The following is a 20,064-nucleotide window of genomic DNA, read 5'->3' on the forward strand; positions in this document are numbered from 1 at the left end:
GATGAAACACAACTGAAAGAGAAGAGAAAGAGGTTGAGGGGAGAGAAAATTTATTCCATGAAGTAATAACAGTAAATTTCCCAATGATCATCCAAATACATAATGCATTTATAACTGCAAATAGATATAAAAAATCTCCCCATTACATATTAAATTATTAAATGTATGGAACAAAGAAAAAATACTAAAATATGAAAGAGAAGGGCTACCTTATATTTAAAGGCAATCCACTGGAAAACAGACAGAGTTCTCAGAAGAAATCCTAAAGTCCAGGAAGGAGTGGAATGAGGTATTTTGAGTCCTGAAAGAAAATAACTGGCAAGCAAGATTACTGTACCCAGGAAAAACAATCTTTCAGAATTGAAGTGGTAATAAATACCTTCCAAAATAACCATAAACTGCTGCAACACGCAACTGAATTAGTCACGGTCACTACAGGTGAATGGGGCTGGCTACTAAATAACCACAAAGAGACAGAAAATACCTTTTGGGGGGTTCAGTGATGGCTCCTCAACCTCAGCTCCCACAAGGGAGGCAGGCAAAAGAGAGAGAGCATGCCTGAAACCCTCCTATTTATTGGGGAGAAGTCATGCAAGAAATTTCCACCCAAAAAAAGACAAGGGATTATATTACAGCAAACAGGGGTGTGTAGCCAAGTCCCATTGGGTGATGCCCACTCCCAGAGCTGCACTTCCTTGCCGAGTGAAAATGAGGTCCACCTGCTTTGTGCTGAGAGTGGAAGCTGGTTCCACACCTTCATTACTCAAGGCTAAGGGTATGTGCTCAGCTCCTACGTGCTCAGCTTCTGTTCATGGTGGCCCCCCTGACAATAAACTGAGAGAATTTATGACCGCCAGAGGAGCTTTACAAAAGACGCTTAAGGAAGTCCTACAACAATCATAAGAGCACATAAAAGAATAAACCATGCTAGAAGAGTGAAGGAAGAAATGAGAAGTTGGAAAGAATCAAACACTATTCATAAATTAAATTATCAAACTACAAAGATAAGTGAGACAGCCAGAAATAAACAAAGATTATTCAAAACAACAAAAGAAAAATCAACAAATGAATAAATTTGTACCCTTCAATAACAACATAGCAAACGATGTTAATTCTCCAATATAAAGGTATAGACTGGCTCAATGCATTAAAAAAAAAATCCCAACAACATACTGCCTACAAGAAACTTGACTGAAATTTATATTCAAAGCAAATGGAATCTGAAAGCAAGCAGAAGCAGCTACACTTTTTTACAACAAAACCAATGTTAAGACAAAATCATTTAGATAAAATGCCACATCATGTACACTCACAAAATGGGAAGTTATATTTTATTTATGTATATGTCAAAATGGACTCTTCTGTCATATCTAAAAATATAATTTTTTTAAATAGAAGAGACAAAGAAGGGATGAAGGCATCAAGCATATGTAAGAATTACAAATCAATAATCACAAAATGGCCAAGTACCCAGCTTTATGAAATACATACTAGAAGATATAAAGGGAGAAATGGGCCCCAAAATAATAATAGTAGGGGAATTACATTTCCCACACTCACTAAAACAGATCATGTAGGGAAAAAAAGATCATACTTAAATAATACAATACACCAAATGAACTTAACAGATATTTACAGAATATTCCATCCAAGAGATGCAGAATATGCATGAGCAAATAGAACTTCTCATGAGCAAATAGAACTTTTTCTAAAATGAACCACATATTAGGGGGCTACATAGCATCTATTAACAAATTTTTTAAAACCTGAAAAAATAGTTTGAATCAACTCTAATTACAATAGAATAAAAATTGAAACAGCAAGAGAAAATGTAGGAATTATATAAACATATGGAGAGTGAACAACACACTTAAGAACAGTAAACTATTAAGGAAAAGAAGGTGAATTTTTCTTTTTTTTTTGAGTATAAAGTTTTTTTTTTTTTTTTTATTGGTCGTTCATAACATTACATAGTTCTTAATACATCATATTACATGGTTTGATTCAAGTGGATTATGAACTCCCGCTTTTACCCTGTATACAAATTGCTGTATCACATCAGTTACCCTTCCATTGATTGACATATTGCCTTTCTAGTGTCTGATGTATTCTGCTGTCTGTCCTATTCTCTACTGTCCCCCCTCCCCTCCCCTCCCCTCCTCTTTTCTCTCTCTACCCCTTCTACTGTAAATCATTTCTTCCATTTGTATTATCTTGTCTTACCCCTCCTTTCCTCTTATATGACATTTTGTATAACCCTGAGGATCGCCTTCCATTTCCATGCCATTTCCCTTCTCACTCCCTTTCCCTCCCACCTCTCATCCCTGTTTAATGTAAATATTCTTCTCAAGCTCTTCGTCCCTACCCTGTCCTTGTTAACTCCCCTTATATCAAAGGAGTCATTTGGTATTTGTTTTTTAAAGATTGACTAGCTTCACTTAGCATAATCTGCTCTAATGCCATCCATTTCCCTCCAAATTCTATGATTTTGTCATTTTTTAATGCAGAATAATACTCCATTGTATATAAATGCCACATTTTTTTTATCCATTCATCTATCGAAGGGCATCTAGGCTGGTTCCACAGTCTTGCTATCGTGAATTGAGCTGCTATGAACATCGATGTAGCAGTGTCCCTGTAGCATGCTCTTGTTAGGGCTTTAGGGAATAGACCAAGAAGGGGAATAGCTGGGTCAAATGGTGGTTCCATTCCCAGCTTTCCGAGAAATCTCCATACTGCTTTCCAAATTGGCTACACCAATTTGCAGTCCCACCAGCAATGAACAAGAGTGCCCTTTTCCCCGCATCCTCTCCAGCACTTATTGTTGTTTGACTTCCTAATGGCTGCCAGTCTTACTGGAGTGAGATGGTATCTTAGGGTAGTTTTGATTTGCATTTCTCTGACTGCTAGCGATGGTGAGCATTTTTTCATGTACTTGTTGATTGTATGTCCTCCTCTGAGAAGTGTCTGTTCAGGTCCTTGGCCCATTTATTGATTGGGTTATTTGTTATCTTATTGTCTAATTTTTTGAGTTCTTTGTATATTCTGGTTATTAGGGCTCTATCTGAAGTGTGTGGAGTAAAGATTTGTTCCCAGGATGTAGGCTCCCTGTTTATCTCTCTTATTGTTTCTTTTGCTGAGAAAAAACTTTTTAGTTTGAGTAAGTCCCATTTGTTGATTCTATTTGTTAACTCTAGCGCTATGGGTGTCCTATTGAGGAATTTGGAGCCCGATCCCACAGCGTGTAGATCATAACCAACCTTTTCTTCTATCAGATGCCGTGTCTCTGATTTAATATCAAGCTCCTTGATCCATTTTGAGTTAACTTTTGTGCACGGCGAGAGATAGGGATTCAGATTCATTTTGGTGCAAATGGATTTCCAGTTTTCCCAGCACCATTTGTTGAAGATGCTATCCTTCCTCCATTGCATGCTTTTAGCCCCTTTATCAAATATAAGATAGTTGTAGTTTTGTGGATTGGTTACTGTGTCCTCTATTCTGTACCATTGGTCCACCCGCCTGTTTTGGTACCAGTACCATGCTGTTTTTGTTACTATTGCTCTGTAGTATAGTTTGAAGTCTGGTATCGCTATACCGCCTGATTCACACTTCCTGCTTAGTATTGTTTTTGCTATTCTGGGTCTTTTATTATTCCATATGAATTTCATGATTCTTTTATCTATTTCTACAAGATATGCTGTTGGGATTTTGATTGGCATTGCATTGAACTTATAGAGAACTTTTGGTAATATCGCCATTTTGATGATGTTAGTTCTGCCTATCCATGAGCAGGGTATATTTTTCCATCTTCTAAGGTCTTCTTCAATGTCTTTCTTTAGGGTTCTGTAATTTTCATTGTATAAATCTTTCACCTCTTTTGTTAGGTTGATTCCCAAGTATTTTATTTTTTGGGGGGATATTGTGAATGGAGTAGTTGTCCTCATTTCCGTTTCAGAGGATTTGTCGCTGATATACAGGAATGCCTTTGGTTTATGCGTGTTGATCTTATATCCTGCCACTTTGCTGAATTCATTTATTAGCTCTAATAGCTTCTTTGTAGACCCTTTTGGGTCTGCTAGGTATAGAATCATATCATCTGCAAATAGTGATAATTTAAGTTCTTCTTTTCCTATTTTTATGCCTTTAATTTCTTTTGTCTGTCTAATTGCTCTAGCCAGTGTTTCGAGGACTATGTTGAACAGAAGTGGTGAGAGAGGGCATCCCTGTCTTGTACCAGATCTTAGAGGGAATGCCTTCAATTTTTCTCCATTCAGAATGATGCCGGCCTAGAGGTCTGCCAGCGCGGTAGACTCGTCACACCAATTGGAGCGGGGGCCCAGCTGAGCCGCCACCCACATCCAGATCAGGACCAAGGATCCCAGGGCGTGGTAGTTACGTTACCACAATTGGAGTGGGGGCAGAGCAAAGCCACCACCCGTGCCCGCAGCGGGGGCAGACCTGCAACCGATCAGCGGGGTAGACAGACCACCATAATTAGAGGAGGAGCACAGCCAATACCCGCCCTGCAAGGGAGACTTCCCAACTATACAAGAGCAACATAAATAAATAGGGGGTAAATTTCAAAAACACAACAGTGGCACCAAGCAGAAAGAAACGTCAGCAGTATGAAAAGACAAGGAAAGAAAGGACCACAAGCAATGCAGGTCAACTCAACTTTAGAAGAGGTAATAGCTGCAACAGATGGAATGTCAGATAAAGACATCAGGATTTATATGCTTCAGATGATCTGGAGTCTCAAGGAAGACATGAGACAGCAAAATCAGACAATGAAAGATCACATTGACAAACAAATCCAGGAAGTAAAAGATCAATTTCACAGGGAGATAGAGGTAATAAAAAACAAACAAATAGAAATTCTAGAAATGCAGGAAGCTATAAACCAACTTAAAAACTCAATTGAGAATACTACCAGCAGAGTAGATCACTTAGAAGAGAGAACATCAGACAATGAAGACAAAGTATTTCAACTGGAAAAGAACATAGACAGCTCAGCAAGTCTGCTAAGAAACCATGAGCAGAACATCCAAGAATTATGGGATAATATCAAAAGACCAAATTTAAGAGTCATTGGGATACAGGAAGGCACAGAGCTCCAAACCAAAGGAATAAAAAGTCTTTTCAGTGAAATAATACGAGAAAACTTCCCAGACTTGAAGAATGAGACAGAATCCCAAATCCTAGAAGCCTACAGGACGCCGAATGTGCAAAATCTTAAGAGATCCACACCTAGACACATTATAATGAAAATGTCCAACATACAGAATAAGGAGAGAATTTTAAAAGCTGCAAGAGAAAGAAAGCAGATTACATTTAGGGGTAAACCAATCAGGATAACAGCTGATCTCTCAACACAGACTCTGAAAGCTAGAAGATCCTGGAATAAGATATTTCAAACACTGAAAGAAAATGGGTTCCAACCAAGAATCGTGTATCCGGCGAAATTAAGCTTCAGATTAGAAGATGAAATTAAAACCTTCCACGATAAACAAAAGTTAAAAGAATTCGCAGCTAGAAAACCATCTCTTCAAAAAATCCTTGGCAAAACATTACAGGAAGAGGAAATGGAAAATAACATTGAAAACCAACAATGGGAGGTAGGACAGTAAAGGGGGGAAAGTAGTCAAAGAGGATAACAAATCAGGTTTAGTAACATCAATAAACAAATATGGATAGAAGAACAAACCATATCTCAATAATAACCCTAAATGTTAATGGCTTAAACTCACCAATTAAGAGACACAGGCTAGTAGAATGGATCAAAAAACAAGACCCAACAATATGCTGTCTACAGGAGACGCACTTGATAGGAAAAGATATACATAGACTGAAGGTGAAAGGTTGGGAAAAATCATATCACTCATATGGACCGCGGAAACAAGCAGGAGTGTCCATACTCATATCTAATAAAATAGATTTCAAGCCAAAGCTAATCAAAAGGGATATAGAAGGACACTTCATACTGCTCAAGGGAACCATACACCAACAAGACATAACAATCATAAATATATATGCCCCAAATAATGGTGCAGCTGTGTTCATCAAGCAAACTCTTCTCAAGTTCAAGAGTCTAATAGACCACCATACAATAATCATGGGAGACTTCAACACACCTCTCTCACCACTGGACAGATCTTCCAAACAAAAGTTAAATAAGGAAACTGAAGGTGAATTTTTCAAGATGGAAGAATTAAAGTGGTCAAATTCCTAGCTGCTCTATGGCATGAAAGCAAGAAAGAAGACAGGCAGCTTCTGAGCAAGTGGGTGAACAAAAAGAAAAGCAAGGGAACTTTACTGGACTTTAAAACCAGATGTTCAAAGCAGATCAGGGACTCAGGTGTTTGCATGTAATAAAATAAGGAAGACATCCCCAGCAGCATAGCCACTGCCACAGCCAGGCCAGAAGCTCCAACCACACAGGTGCCTCCATGAGCATAGAAGAGGGATCGGAAATTAAAGGAACCTGTACTTTTGAATAGCTTGAGGCATGTCTGGGTACAGAGCATTTAAAGACCAAGGGCACTGCCTGACAAACCTAAAAGATGCACTGCATTGTATGGGGAAAGTAGCCACCAGCTCTTCACACAGTGTTCAGAGGAAGGACAAAGGAAGGAACCATTTTGTAACCGCTGTGCAGGGCTGCAATGGAGGCAACCAATTACTGATAAACCCAAGTTTGGCCCTAAATACAGGCCCAGTAAACATACACTGCATGACATAGAGTGTGCATACATGATCAGGAGATAGTCAAATATGGAGAGAGGTTTACACAGGGAAAAATTGGTCATGGAAACTCACCTGGCTCTACTCTTCCTCAGCCAATCCTACAGCTAGAAGAGAAGCATCTGGCTGGGAACTCAGAAGAGGAGTTGCAGGGGAATGGGACACAATGTGTTTGGAGACTGAACCTGAGACCAGGAAACGTGGGGTCTGCTGGTGCTATAGGGGACTAAGAATTGGGTCCCCCACCACAAGAGTGGAACCCAATTAAGATTCCTGGGGTATAGTCTTCCAGCATGGTCCAGTAAGTACTGGGCACTGGAAGTACACTGATTTAAAATCTCTAGACCAATTAGCGTTCAACAAAGAGCCTGGAACCCACCTATACCTAAACCCTTCCTCCAGGAACTCTGCCTACAGAATTACCTCTCTCATTCCAGCAATCCAGAGGGTGAAGCATCACATTCTAGAAGACCCCACCTAAAGCTGATGATAACAGAAGCTGAGAATATTTTGAACTCCAATGGAAAGAATTCTATAAGTTTTCACTGAGATTTTTTAAAAATTTTTTCACTGTTTGTGACCTTAATGGTACATGGACATTTGTATAGTCTCTTCTTTTTTTTCTTCTCATCTCTAACATTTTGAAGCCAGTTATTTTACATGGATTAGCTTTTTTGTAAACTAGGATGTTTGATTAGTATATTTTAGTTTTGTTTTTTATTTTTTTAACTTTAAAAATTTTTTGCATTATATTTTTTCTACATATCTATTTTCCTTGATTCCCTTTTCTTCTGCTAACAGCCAATTTCTAATGTTCTCTTTTTGACTCTTCCTTTAAACTTTTCCTTCTGTCTTCTCTCCTCTTCCCTCACAATCATCACATACTACATCTCTTCCATTCTCTTTCTCTCTCCACCATTTGAAAATGTAAACCCTTTTTCAAATTTGCTGTTTTTATAATAGGCAATAACCGATTGTATCATTTCTATTTATTGTGATAATTTACACTGTAGATGTCATAGTAGGAACTAAATTGTTTGCATTGGCTGTTGTTATTATCTGTCTTCCCCTAAAGAATGAGGTATGGGAAACCTTCAGGGACATTATAAGTCCAAGGGAAGAAACTCTACTGCCTCAGATCTATACTGTTATGTGGGTAGACATACAAACATGAAAAAGCAAGGGAGCAAATCACCACAAGCAAAACAAAATAGTCCAATAACAGAATCCATCAATACCACAGAGGAAGAAATGTCAGAGAAGGAGTTAGAATGTACATAATTAAACTGATCTGCAAAGTAAAGGATGATGTAAAAGAGCAAATACAGGTATCAAAAGATCACTTCAATACAGATAGAGATTGTGGGGGAAAAATCCTTGAAATGAAGAAAACAATAAACCAAAAATTTAAAAAATTAATAGAATGCATCACCAACAGAATAGATGACTTGGAAGACAGAACCTCAGGCAATGAAGAGAAAATATGTAATCTTCTCAGAAAGAAGATGCTAAGGAACCATAAATAGAACTTCCAAGAATTATGAAATAACATAAAAGACCAAATTTAAGATTTATCAGGATAGATGAAGGCAGAGAGATACAAACTAAAGGAATGCATAATATTTTCAATGAAATAACATCAGAAAATTTCCCAACTCTAAATAATGATATGGAAAATCAAATACAAGAGGCTTACAGAACTCCAAATATGCAAAATTAAAGCAGACTCACACCTAGGCACATTATAATGAGAATGCCTCACATACATAATGAGGATAGAATTTTAAAAGGCTGTGAGAGAAAAATATCAGATTATGTAAAGGGGAAATCTAATAAGGATCTCCATTGATTTCTCAACCCAGATCCTCAAAGCTAAGAGGTCTGGGAATAACATATGCCAAGCTCTGAAGTAAAATGGATACCAACCAAGAATCCTATATCCAGCAAAATTAAGCTTCAGATTTGAAGATAAAATAAAAACCTTCTATGATAAACAAAAATTAAAAGAATCCCCAACCTGAAAGCCTGTACTTCAGAATATTCTCAATAAAATATTCCATGAAGATGAAATGAAAAAAAAAGTGAAAACCAGTGAAGGGAGGAACTATACTAAAGGAACAGTCAATTAAAGGAGTAAACCAAATAACTGGGAACACAAATCATAGCTCAATAATAACTTTGAACATTAATGGCCTAAACTCATCAATCAAAAGACACAGACTGGCAAACCAGATTAAAAACAAGACTCAACAATATGCTATCTCCAAGAGACTCTCCTCATAGGAAAAGACATCTACAGACTGAAGGTGAAAGGATAGGAAAAAACATATCACTCACATGGACCGTATAAACAAGCAGGTGTTTCTATCCTCATATCAGATAAAGGGGACCTCAAGCCAAAATTAATCAGAAGGGAAAAAGAAGCACATTCCATACTGCTTAAGGGAATTATACATCAACAAGATATAACAATCATAATATTTATTCTCCAAACAATAGAGCATCTATGTATATCAAACAAACCCTTCTCAACTTCAAGAATCAAATAGACCACAACACAATAATATTGGGTGACTTTAACATTCATCTCTTACTACCAAATAGATCTTCCAAACAAAAATTAAACAAAGAAACTCTAAAACTAAATAATCAATAATTTAGACTTAACATACATAGAATATTTAATCCATCAATGACTGAATACACTTTCTTCTCAGCAGCACATGAATCCTTCTCTAATATAGACCATATTATGTAAGGTATCCCATATGCTTGCATACAATTGTAATATTACCTTAATATAGTTTTAGCATCTGTAGGGTTATTTTGATAGCTCCCTTTCCATTGATATTAATTTTTGTATTCTTGCCGTTTTGTTTGATCTTTAACAAATTTTAGCTATATTATTTCTTCTCTATTTCATTTCTGCTCCTTCTCTTTTTTTTCAATTCCTAGTATGTAATTTGAAAATAATTTGACTGTTATTCTAGCTTCTTTCTGATACAAGTACTTTAATTTATAAATGTTCATCTGAGTAAAATTTAATCCCAGAGATCCTGATAAATTAAGCTTTTATTATCACTTAGTCTGAAGTAATTTTATTTACTTTTTGTTTTCTTCCTTGACCTCAGAGATATTTAAAAGTACGAAACTTAATTTTGAAATACTTGATGTGGGGTGGGGTTCTACATATCTTAAGGTAATTGATTTGATTTCTAATGTAATAAATCATGTAGAAACTACAGTCTGCATTATTTCAAATTTTTAAAAAAAGAAATGGAAATGCTTTTTATATTGATTGTTTTGGTTACATACATGTCAAAACTAAACAAATCACATAGTTCAAATATGTGCATTTTATTGTACTTCAATTTTACCTCAATAAAGCTATGGGAAAAACAATAGATCTCAAATGGCCTAATGATGTATGAGAAAACAAGAACAAAATCAGTAGAAGCAGTAAGAAAGATCAGAAAAGAAATAGACACCAAAAGAGCCGTCCAAAGAATCAATGAAAAAGAGTTGGTTCTCTGAAAAGAGAAACAAAATAGAATACATGGATGTGATCAATGTATGATACACATGTTTGAAAATATCATAATGAATTCCACTAATTAGTACAATCAATATTTGTTAACTATAACAAAAATTAAATTTTCTATAGGTTTTAATTTGAACACTTGGAATTAAAATGTTTTTGAGAGATGAGAAAAATAAAGCATGTCTAATTGTCAACATTTTATTATATTTTTATACATCTGCTTTGAATGATTTATCCACATGTAAGATCTGTGGTCTAATTATTCCCATTATTATTTAGAAGTTTCTCCTCTATAAACAAAAATTTTGAATTATATATTTTAAGAAAGCAAACAGTAAAAATGAAAGTTTACAATATATAATTATTTCTGAAAAAAATTAGCCAATGTTTTGTGATATTCTTTTTTAATATTCTTCCTGATAGAGGTTCAGAATGATACCGTGATTACAAATCATAAACAATGATAAAAGCAAAATAATAATGAATAGTGTCATTGTGAAACATCTGTTTTCACTGCCCATTAAAATGTAGAGCTTAAAAGGTGTTACTACTGATGTTTGTTATTAAAGCAATCATTTCCTAATAGTATTAGTATTTAGTCATCTTTCTCCATTCAGTAAGAGTTAAGTCAAAGCTTAATTAAAACATATTTCCTTACCAGTTGTGAAAGATGATTAATGAGATGGAAGAAAAACTAATAAACTTCACCATTTTCTATATACAAACCGATATGCCAAATATTACTCATTTCTCTGACTCTTGGTAGAAAACATACCTCTTTATTTCTATTGTGATCATAATCAGAAATGCTGATAGGATTCTCATAGACAATGAATGTGGATTCTGATGCTACAAGCTATTATTTTTTCTAAGTTCTAACTGCTTGGGGCAGAAATTTGGAATTTGAATAAAACTAATTACTACCATCTCTCCATTGCATTCCTAGAAAATGGTCCCTGTACAGATACCTCCTTCTTTTGAAAATCACTTACTTTTGATCTAAGTAACAAATAGCCAATTTGTTTCAATAGGCTCCATGTATTTCAAAGTAATTAGACTTATTGTTATTGACTTAGGACACCAGATCCTTTTGTTATTTTTTGTTTCCAGTGGCACTCAGGATTAAATGCAGGGGCAATATATCACTGAATTACAACCCAACTCACCCCAGCCCTTTTTTAATTTTTTGAGACAAGGTCTCACTAAATTCGAGGCTGGCCTTGAACTTGTGATCCTCTTGCCTTGGACTTCAGAGTAGTTGGGATTACAGGCTAGAGTGTCAAACCTTAAAAATTATTTTGGCTTCACATTTTAACTATCTGGTTTCACTTCCTACCCCAGGTGACACTTTCAAGTCCTCTACACTGCATGTAATGTTCTTTACTAGGTTCAGTTAAACACTGAAATTTTAGAGTTCTTTATACAGCTGCTTCTGTGGTTTTGGATGGTGTTCCATAAAATGAAAATAAACAGAAAATACAGCTCCTTCATTCAAATGGTGTTTAAGGAAAGTCTACATAATGTAGACTGTCTACCTATGCAAGCAGTACAGATACAAAACAATTTATTTCAAAGAACTGAAATAATGCCACAAACATTAGGAAACCATTTTCCAGGGACTACCCAATTTCTTCTTTTACCCTATTCTTTATACCTATTTTTTCCTATTTCATTACTCAAAATACCAGAAATTGGACAAAGACTGAAATTACTCCATAACTATTTTTTCATCTATATTATTAGTAAAACAGGATTTGTATTGAAGAGTTTATAGAAAATCAGATGAGTCCCAATTAAGTTTCTCAATTTGATTTCACAAGTCTACAAACATGTCTTCCCTAAAGATCACTAGCAGGTTTCCAGCTGTCAGTCATTGGCTCCTTTTCATTTCTAGTCCTCTTGCTGTACTATAGGAACTGCTTTCTGAAAATGTTTTCCCGTGCCTTTGAGACAAAGCTAACGAATTCTATGCTTTTGAAGAAATATATCTCAGCTGTCTCAAAGGTGCCAGCACCATTTTTTAGCAATTATTTTGTAATACTGGCTGCATAAACTGAACTGAAATAGATATTTATAAATATACACACCTTCCATTAACATAATGTTCTAATTGTAATATAAAGGAGAACATAGTATCAAAACTATTCCTTATGACATAGGGTAGGAAAATGATATCTCATAAAAAAATTAAGGGATGTTAAGTTTTTAAAAACTTATTTTACTATTATTGAGATATCTCAGTTTTTTTATGTTTTACTAATTTTTCATCCTGTCTCTTGAAAGAAGCTCCAACATCCTTGATACACATTTAATACCACTTTCATTGCTTCAGCAGTGTTTGTTCAATAGTGAAATACTGTTAACTAAGTATGAGTTGGAAATGCTAGCATATACTAGGTAGACAAAACAGGCAGTCTATAATTAACTAACTTAAGATAATACATTTAATTTTTTCTCGTCATACAGTTTTTCTGAATTCTGGGCTTTTCTCACAGCTTATAAAAAATTTTCAGGATGCTATAATTGTGTAATAAAGTACTATAGACCTCAAGGGGACCTCCCCTGACACCATAGAAGCAACAGAGTATCTGGTTGGAAAGGGGAGTAAATATTACCCTCCCCATTCTCAACTTCTCTGATAGCTATTGCCTGCCCAGGTTTATTAAATAAAGTTGTTAATTTATCTCAAAAATTTGACAAAAGTTTTTATAATCTAATCACGTTAAGTATTTTAAAACGAGTGCCCTTGTAATCTTAAATGTGTCATGTTTAATCCTGTCGTGCTCCAGGCTATAACTTCAAGCAGACTAATATTTGTGCCCATTGGTGCTCAATTCAGTGTGAAGTTCACAAGAGGCACTGGGCCATCAAATAAGCAAGATGAGTGGACTCAGAATGAATGGAAACATTAAAAAGCAAATTGATGCTGACAAATTTTAAGTTGAACCATATAAAATTAAGATATAGAATGTGATGTCTTTGAAAACTATATAAGCTTACCTTATTTAAAATTAAAATATTTTTAATTGTCACTGATATGTCTGATTTAAGGTTGGTATGTAAAGAGTTAGGGTTATTTAATAATTTAGTAGAGAAAGACAAATTTAAGTGACTTGAGAATAGCTACAAATTTGAAAATCAAAAACTTAAAAGTTATGGTTGAAAGTGCCTACTGCAATACGCTAGTCATAGTTTTTCACTCATTAATTCCCTTTTTTCAATAAAAAATAAAATTAGAATAAGTGATACTATTGTATTCATGTGGTTGATATGAATCTAAACCATTAAAAACAATTGTACCAATAATGTAAAAGCAAGTTTCCATTTTTTGGTTTTCCTCCATTCTGTTGTACCCTCTCCATCTATTACCCCTCTACTCACATGTCAAGGGGGAAAAACAATCACATCTATACACATAGGTGCTTGCGTATGTGCACAAGCATAGATAAACAAGCTGTGTGCTTTTCATATTTACACATTTCTAGTCCAATTTACCAACACCTTAATTCACTTAGAGGTAGGTAGCAAGAAATATAATACTTAGTCTACAATATTAACACTCCATTATTATTGTGGTAGGCAGCATCTGATATGGCTCCCAGTGATCCCCACCACTATGTATTCATGCCCTTGTGTAACATCTTCTCCTGAGCAAGGGTGGAACTCAGAGATTTGCTTCTGATGAATAGAAACCAGCAAAGGTGATAGGTTGTCACTTGGTAATTACTTTACAGAAAAGTAGGACTTCAGTCCTACTGGTTCTCTTCCCTGCTTGTTAGGCTGTTTAAAGACACTATGCAGTGGATCCCATGGCAAGGAACAGAGGCAGGCCACCAAGCTCATGAAACTATAAAGAACTGAGGTGTTAACCCACATGGAAATGAATCCTGCTGACAGGTGAGTGAGCTGGAAAGAGGATTGTTCCCAGGAGAATCCTGTAATGATTGTAGCCTTGAGATAGATACCCAAAGCAGAAGAGAAACAGAGACTATGAAATAATGAATGATGTTCTTTGAAGCCATCAAATACTGGTTATACAGTGATAAAGAATACATAGCTAAAAGAATTAGTTCCTTAAGAACTTTTCACAGTAGTACCTCCTCAGAAGGAATGTCTTTATTTTTATAAAAAAGTTTCTTCTTTTATCAAAAACTGGAAAGATATGTAACAAAAATTATTTCTTAATATTGCATTTCATTTATACATAAGTAAAATAATGTTACTGTCAGCCCTTAATGAATCAACCAAGTGAGCTGAACAAACTCCCTAAAAACAGTTTGGTTTCTCAAATCATACAATTTTGAAGACATTATATTTTATGACTTTCACATTTTCTCAAATGATTAACTCTAAAGGCCAAAACACTACTGAAAGTGAAAAATATTTATTCTCATAAACATTTCCACATCAAGGGGAAAAAAAAGCCTGCTTTACTCTGAGCATGGTATTCTGGGTTTCTGTAAACAGATTTGGTGTTGCATGTTTGGTGTGCATGCCATATGATTCAGCGCCATGGAAAGTATCATGTGTTTAGTAAATAATTCCGAGTTGAATTCCAAGTAATTGCTTATTGAAGAAACAGTCTCACTTCTCCAAGATTAGCATAATTTTTAAAAAGGTTTTTTTCCTATTTAATAGCATTTATCCATATGGTCTACAATGATCATCCACATTTTATATATCCTATGAAGAGAAGACATAGAGCAAATGTGTTAATTTAGATAGACTGATATTGTACCTTACAAATTCAGTATTGGAGCTCAAAGATACCTTACAGCAGTTGGACCTGTCCATATTATAGTTCTTAAAGTTTTATTATGAGTTTACTTGTGGTTAATTACAAGGAAAAACTCAGACAACTCTACTTGGATTAAATATAATCATCCTTTTCTTTTGTCTATTATACTCTGTGATACAAAGCCAATTTATAGAGTTTCATCTAATGCAATATTATTACCAAAAAAAAAAAAAAACAGAAAGAAAAAGAAAAAAGGCTTCATGTATATCCTGCTTTGGACTTTTACACAATGATTCTTAAATCTTTTACAAATAATTACTAAAAATAAACTTATGGAAATGCTTTTATAAATTTATTCCTTTTTTAAATGCCCTCCTTATCTGTAGTTGTAGGAACCAAAAAAGTGGAATTCTGGAGCAGGGAGAGGGTGGTGGAGCAGGATCACCTGACCTCTCCGAGCTCGGTTTCTTCAGTTGGGCCATTAGGTGCAGTTCTTCCCAATGTTCCCATCCTAAGATGCTATGCCAAAAGGAATCTTAAGTCCTATTCCCTACCATATGGAACCCAACAGAGAACAGCTCAGTGGGAAGAAAGGAGAAAGAGAATATGGGTATAGTAAACATCTGCACTCATGTTTAATATTTTCCTCAACCTTTCCTGGGTGAATCTTAAAACTCCCCTTTGTAGTCTTGCACGTTATTTTTCTAATGATGTCTGCAAACAAAAATCCCTTTCTGAACTTTACTAAAAGTAATGAATAATTTATTTCTGAAAGAAAGAAAGAATATACAGGTGAATGTTTTTGGCTACATATGGAAAAGAAGGAAAAACCAGACACACGTTCCAGAGATAACATGTTAGAATGAGAGACACACTAAGTGTTATCTGGCATAGCCAGCATTTCTCCCAGGTTTTCACCTTCTCATATGACACACATTTCAAGTTATAATAGGTGCATTTTACAAAAAGATAATCTGGGGCCTTAGAAAATGTACATAGTTATTCATGTTACATGGTTTTTCAATTTAGAAAGAAATAAACACTAATTTGGTAGAATAAACCATTAATTATAAGATGGTTATAGAAAACTCTTTAACCTTGAGCCTGTGTAGTTCTCTCTCTAAATCCCCAAGTATGTAAAATGCACATCTTAAGTAGAAAACTACTCCAGGAGCTTCTAAATTTTATAGACTTTAAAATTTTTGGTTGCCAGAGAACTTCATATGTAACAGCTAATTGAAAGATGTATACTTGTAAATATTTTCACAAAAATTCACTATAAAAGTATTTTAGACTTCAATAAGTCTGTAAATTCTAAGCTACTGGCCTGAAATACACATGCCAGAAATATATCTCACTGCCATATCCTCAAAAATTTTCAGATAATTAGGGTATGTTTCCCCAATATAATTTTATATCACATACCTCAATGATTTGCATGGCAAAGTTGGATTAAAAATGAAAGAAAAGTAATATTTTTGTTCATAGATTTTAATACTTATAAAGGGACTAAGATCTTTTATATATATTAAACTATAAAATCTCATTTACATTATCCACAGTTGTGTTTATGTGATTATGGTAGAGTGATATGACCACTTAAAATTATTCAACAAATTGTGAGGAAAAGTTCATAGTGTTTTACAGTTACTAACACTCTAGTTTAGACCATAAGTTTCAAATCTTTAATTCATTTCCAATAATTTTGGTAAAAGTTAATCAGTGCTTTACTACATTGACACAACTAAGGAATCAAGTATATTTAACAATTTAGCAAATCATCTCTATGATCTCAAAAATGCACACATCTGGGATATATTTGGAGTTCAGCAAAACATTTAACAGTTTACTATGGTATAATTAAAAGAAAATAAAGTAACTTATGAAAGATTATGATTAGATGGATTTTTCACTGAATTATCAAAAAATCATTAGTAACTGGTCATGCACAACACTGTAGAACATTTGTAGATATTAGAAAAGGAATTAATTCTTAACGTTTTCTGAATCAGATTTTACCTAAAACTACACAATATAGACATCTAATTTATAAACTATATAAAACAGAAAATTATGCTATACTATGAATCCAAATGATATGAAAAAATGAAGCAATGAAACAAAACTAATGAGCTTAAATTCACCAAACACAGCATGTCCTACACATAAGTGTAAATGAAGCCTGTGCAAACACAAATGGGAAGCAGCCATAGCAGGTGCTAAGTGATTATAAAGAAAAGCTTACCTAATCCTATTTAAGTATAAACACTATATAAATCAGCATTGTAAAGGTACAGTCAAAAAAAAAAAGTCAGAGACCATCTACCTACATTATCAGAAATATCACATATGGAAAACAGGCCTTCCTTAAACAAGAGAAACCATGTGTTTAACTCTTACTTCACAGTCAAATTGATATATACTCCCTTCCAAAGAGTTGTTAACACATGGAAAATCTATTCAATGAAGCAGCACTTGATATTATGTCAGAAAAAACGAATAAAAATCTAGAAAGGTTCCTCTGATAAAGAGAATTAAAGGGATATACAGTAACAATGTAGGAAAATAAAAATGGTAATCAGAGAAGGATTAGATTTAGGGATTAAAGCCTAATGTATGAACACTAGGAAAAGTTCCACCTCACACCACCATGGAAAGCACAAACCGACACTGTTTAAATTGTGGATTTTTTTTCAATGCACAGTGAATACAAGTTCTGCCTAATGTACATTATATATACATAGTGTTGGCAGAATGACTGTCAATTAGGCACTCAGCAATGGAAATACTGAATTAACCAAGTGGAAAAATTCATACAGATATAAGCTGGTCCAGAAGACAGTGACCTCTGCTTATGATATGTGGCAAGAAGTGTTTCCCAAAGTTGGATCTATGGAATAGTAATCTCATGAGCTGTTCATGATTACAGGGTTATAGGAGCAAATAAAAAACAGTATTTCCCTTTCCCCCAATTTGAAGATGTGAAACACTTGTCAGTACATCTTGGATTTGTGCAAAACACTTCATTTAAAAAGTATGTTTAACTCTATGTATTGATATTTATCAAACTTTTTTAACTATAACTCTTTCAATGGTATATATATAATCTTGAAAGCTTACTTTCATTATTACTTAAGCACTGACAGTCGATATTTGTCATTCAGATTATGAGAAGGTATGGTAATTAACTAGAGAAAATATACATTTGTTATCACTATGTTTATAAGCAGCAAGTTGAACTTCGGATAGGGAAAAGGGGAGGGAAGAGAAACAAGAGGATATGCGGTTTGGAAAAATTGTGGAATGAGATGGACATCATTACCCTAAGTACATGTATGAAGACTCAAATGGTTTGACTCTACTTTGTGTACAACCAGAGGATGAAAAATTGTGCTTTAAACATGTACTATGAATTGAAATGCATTCTGCTGTTGTGTATAAGAATGAATAAATTAATTTTAAAAAATAATGAAAGTAAGCAATACCATGAGCCTTATAGAGTTGCTAGTTAAATACAGGAAAGCAATTAAAAATTTAAATTCCAAATTTGGAACATACTGACAAAACATTATTCATCTAAAGTTCAACTTTGGGAATTTTCTCTGTTTATTTGCTAAATCTGACAATCCTGCTGGGCATGGTGGCACACACCTGTAATGCCAGCAGCTCAGGAGGCTGAGGCAGGAGGACTGCAAGTTCAATGCCAGCCCTGGCAACTTAGCAAGGCTGTAAGCAACTTAGTGAAACCCTATCTCAAACTAAAAAATAAAAAATAAAAGAAGGATAGAAATGGGGCTTAGTGTCGAACTGCCCCTGGCTTAAATCCCCAATACCAAAAATTTAATAACAAGGAAAAAAAATTAATCTGACAATACTATGTGGGCTACCTAGCATGATATATTGGCCAATACACATCATTATTTTTATTTTTGAAACATACAATTTTTAATTTCTCTTACAGCACCAAGAAGTTGTTATTATAGCACATTAGTAGATTAGTAATCTCACAACTTTAATTTCCCTTATTAATAACCATTTGCTTTCAACAAAATAAGTTTCTGACTTATTTTCTTAAAATTATAGTCCACAAAACATACACTTAGGTGATATCTACATTTTACCTACCTGTGAGTAATTTATGATAAGACCATATAATAAAATTTTTCTTTTTTTCATTTTCTTTGCAAATTCCCTAATGCACATTAGGCTTTCCATTTTCTGACTGGGAGATGATAATTTAAAATCAAGAAAATGTACCTGCAAAATATAATAGACAACAAAATATCATTTGCTTCAAATTTTCCTCTTGAAAAATTAAACCTTATAGTATAATTATAATATGCTAATGACTGTTATTAATTTATGTTAATTTATAGTTTCTTCAGGCCAGAAAATTTAAAATACCATAGATCCTCTTTTATATAGACAGTAACTATTACTAATACAATATTGAGAAAATGCTAACATTCTATTTCAGCTTTTATCAATAAAATATATGTGATTTCAATAACTCAAACTTAATACATAATTTGTAAATAGACTACATATTTCTTAGCATGCATATTAAGAAATTAATAATATAAATGTAATTCAAGGGAAATAATTATCTAATTATGTAAATAAAGATTATTTTTAAAAAGTAAATTGTAATGGGCATCTTGAACACATAATTATCCATTTTCCATAGGAAACTCAAGGGGCTTTATTTTTAATTAAAAAAATGATTTTTAAGCAGCATGAAAAGTCTTCTTAAAAATATTCAAATTACCATTGTGTCTTGAATATTTGTAGAACTGATGGGAGATCATCAGTTGTACAAGTTATCAAGATTGTCTCTTATGAAAGACAAGGGATCAAAATCATAATTTATAAGAAATAATTTAAAATGTATATGGAATGAACATTAGTAAATATGTAGATTTTTTCAAGAACAAATTAATATCTCAAAAACAGCAACTTGTCCAATCACATACATTTATTGACTAGAAGTATTTTGGAACATATCCCATTCATACTTAAATACTTTTCCTTCCTCTCAACGCTT

At 34.1% G+C, this 20,064-nt stretch overlaps 1 protein-coding gene across 3 annotated transcripts in view; it reads right to left on the reverse strand.

Moving 5' to 3' along the window:
- Crppa (CDP-L-ribitol pyrophosphorylase A) overlaps positions 1-20,064 on the reverse strand; it is a 281,597-nt gene that overhangs the window by 92,841 nt on the left and 168,692 nt on the right. For 2 of the 3 annotated variants that reach the window (XM_026408688.2, XM_026408708.1), the window contains exon 9: positions 19,146-19,277. In XM_026408688.2, coding sequence (XP_026264473.2) covers positions 19,146-19,277 — 132 coding nt within the window. Of the gene's footprint in view, positions 1-14,901; positions 14,966-19,145; positions 19,278-20,064 lie in introns of those variants that run through there. The other variant, XM_026408698.2, reaches the window with a different exon arrangement.

This window comes from Urocitellus parryii, chromosome 3, assembly GCF_045843805.1.
Source record: "Urocitellus parryii isolate mUroPar1 chromosome 3, mUroPar1.hap1, whole genome shotgun sequence".
Taxonomy (NCBI): domain Eukaryota; kingdom Metazoa; phylum Chordata; class Mammalia; order Rodentia; family Sciuridae; genus Urocitellus; species Urocitellus parryii.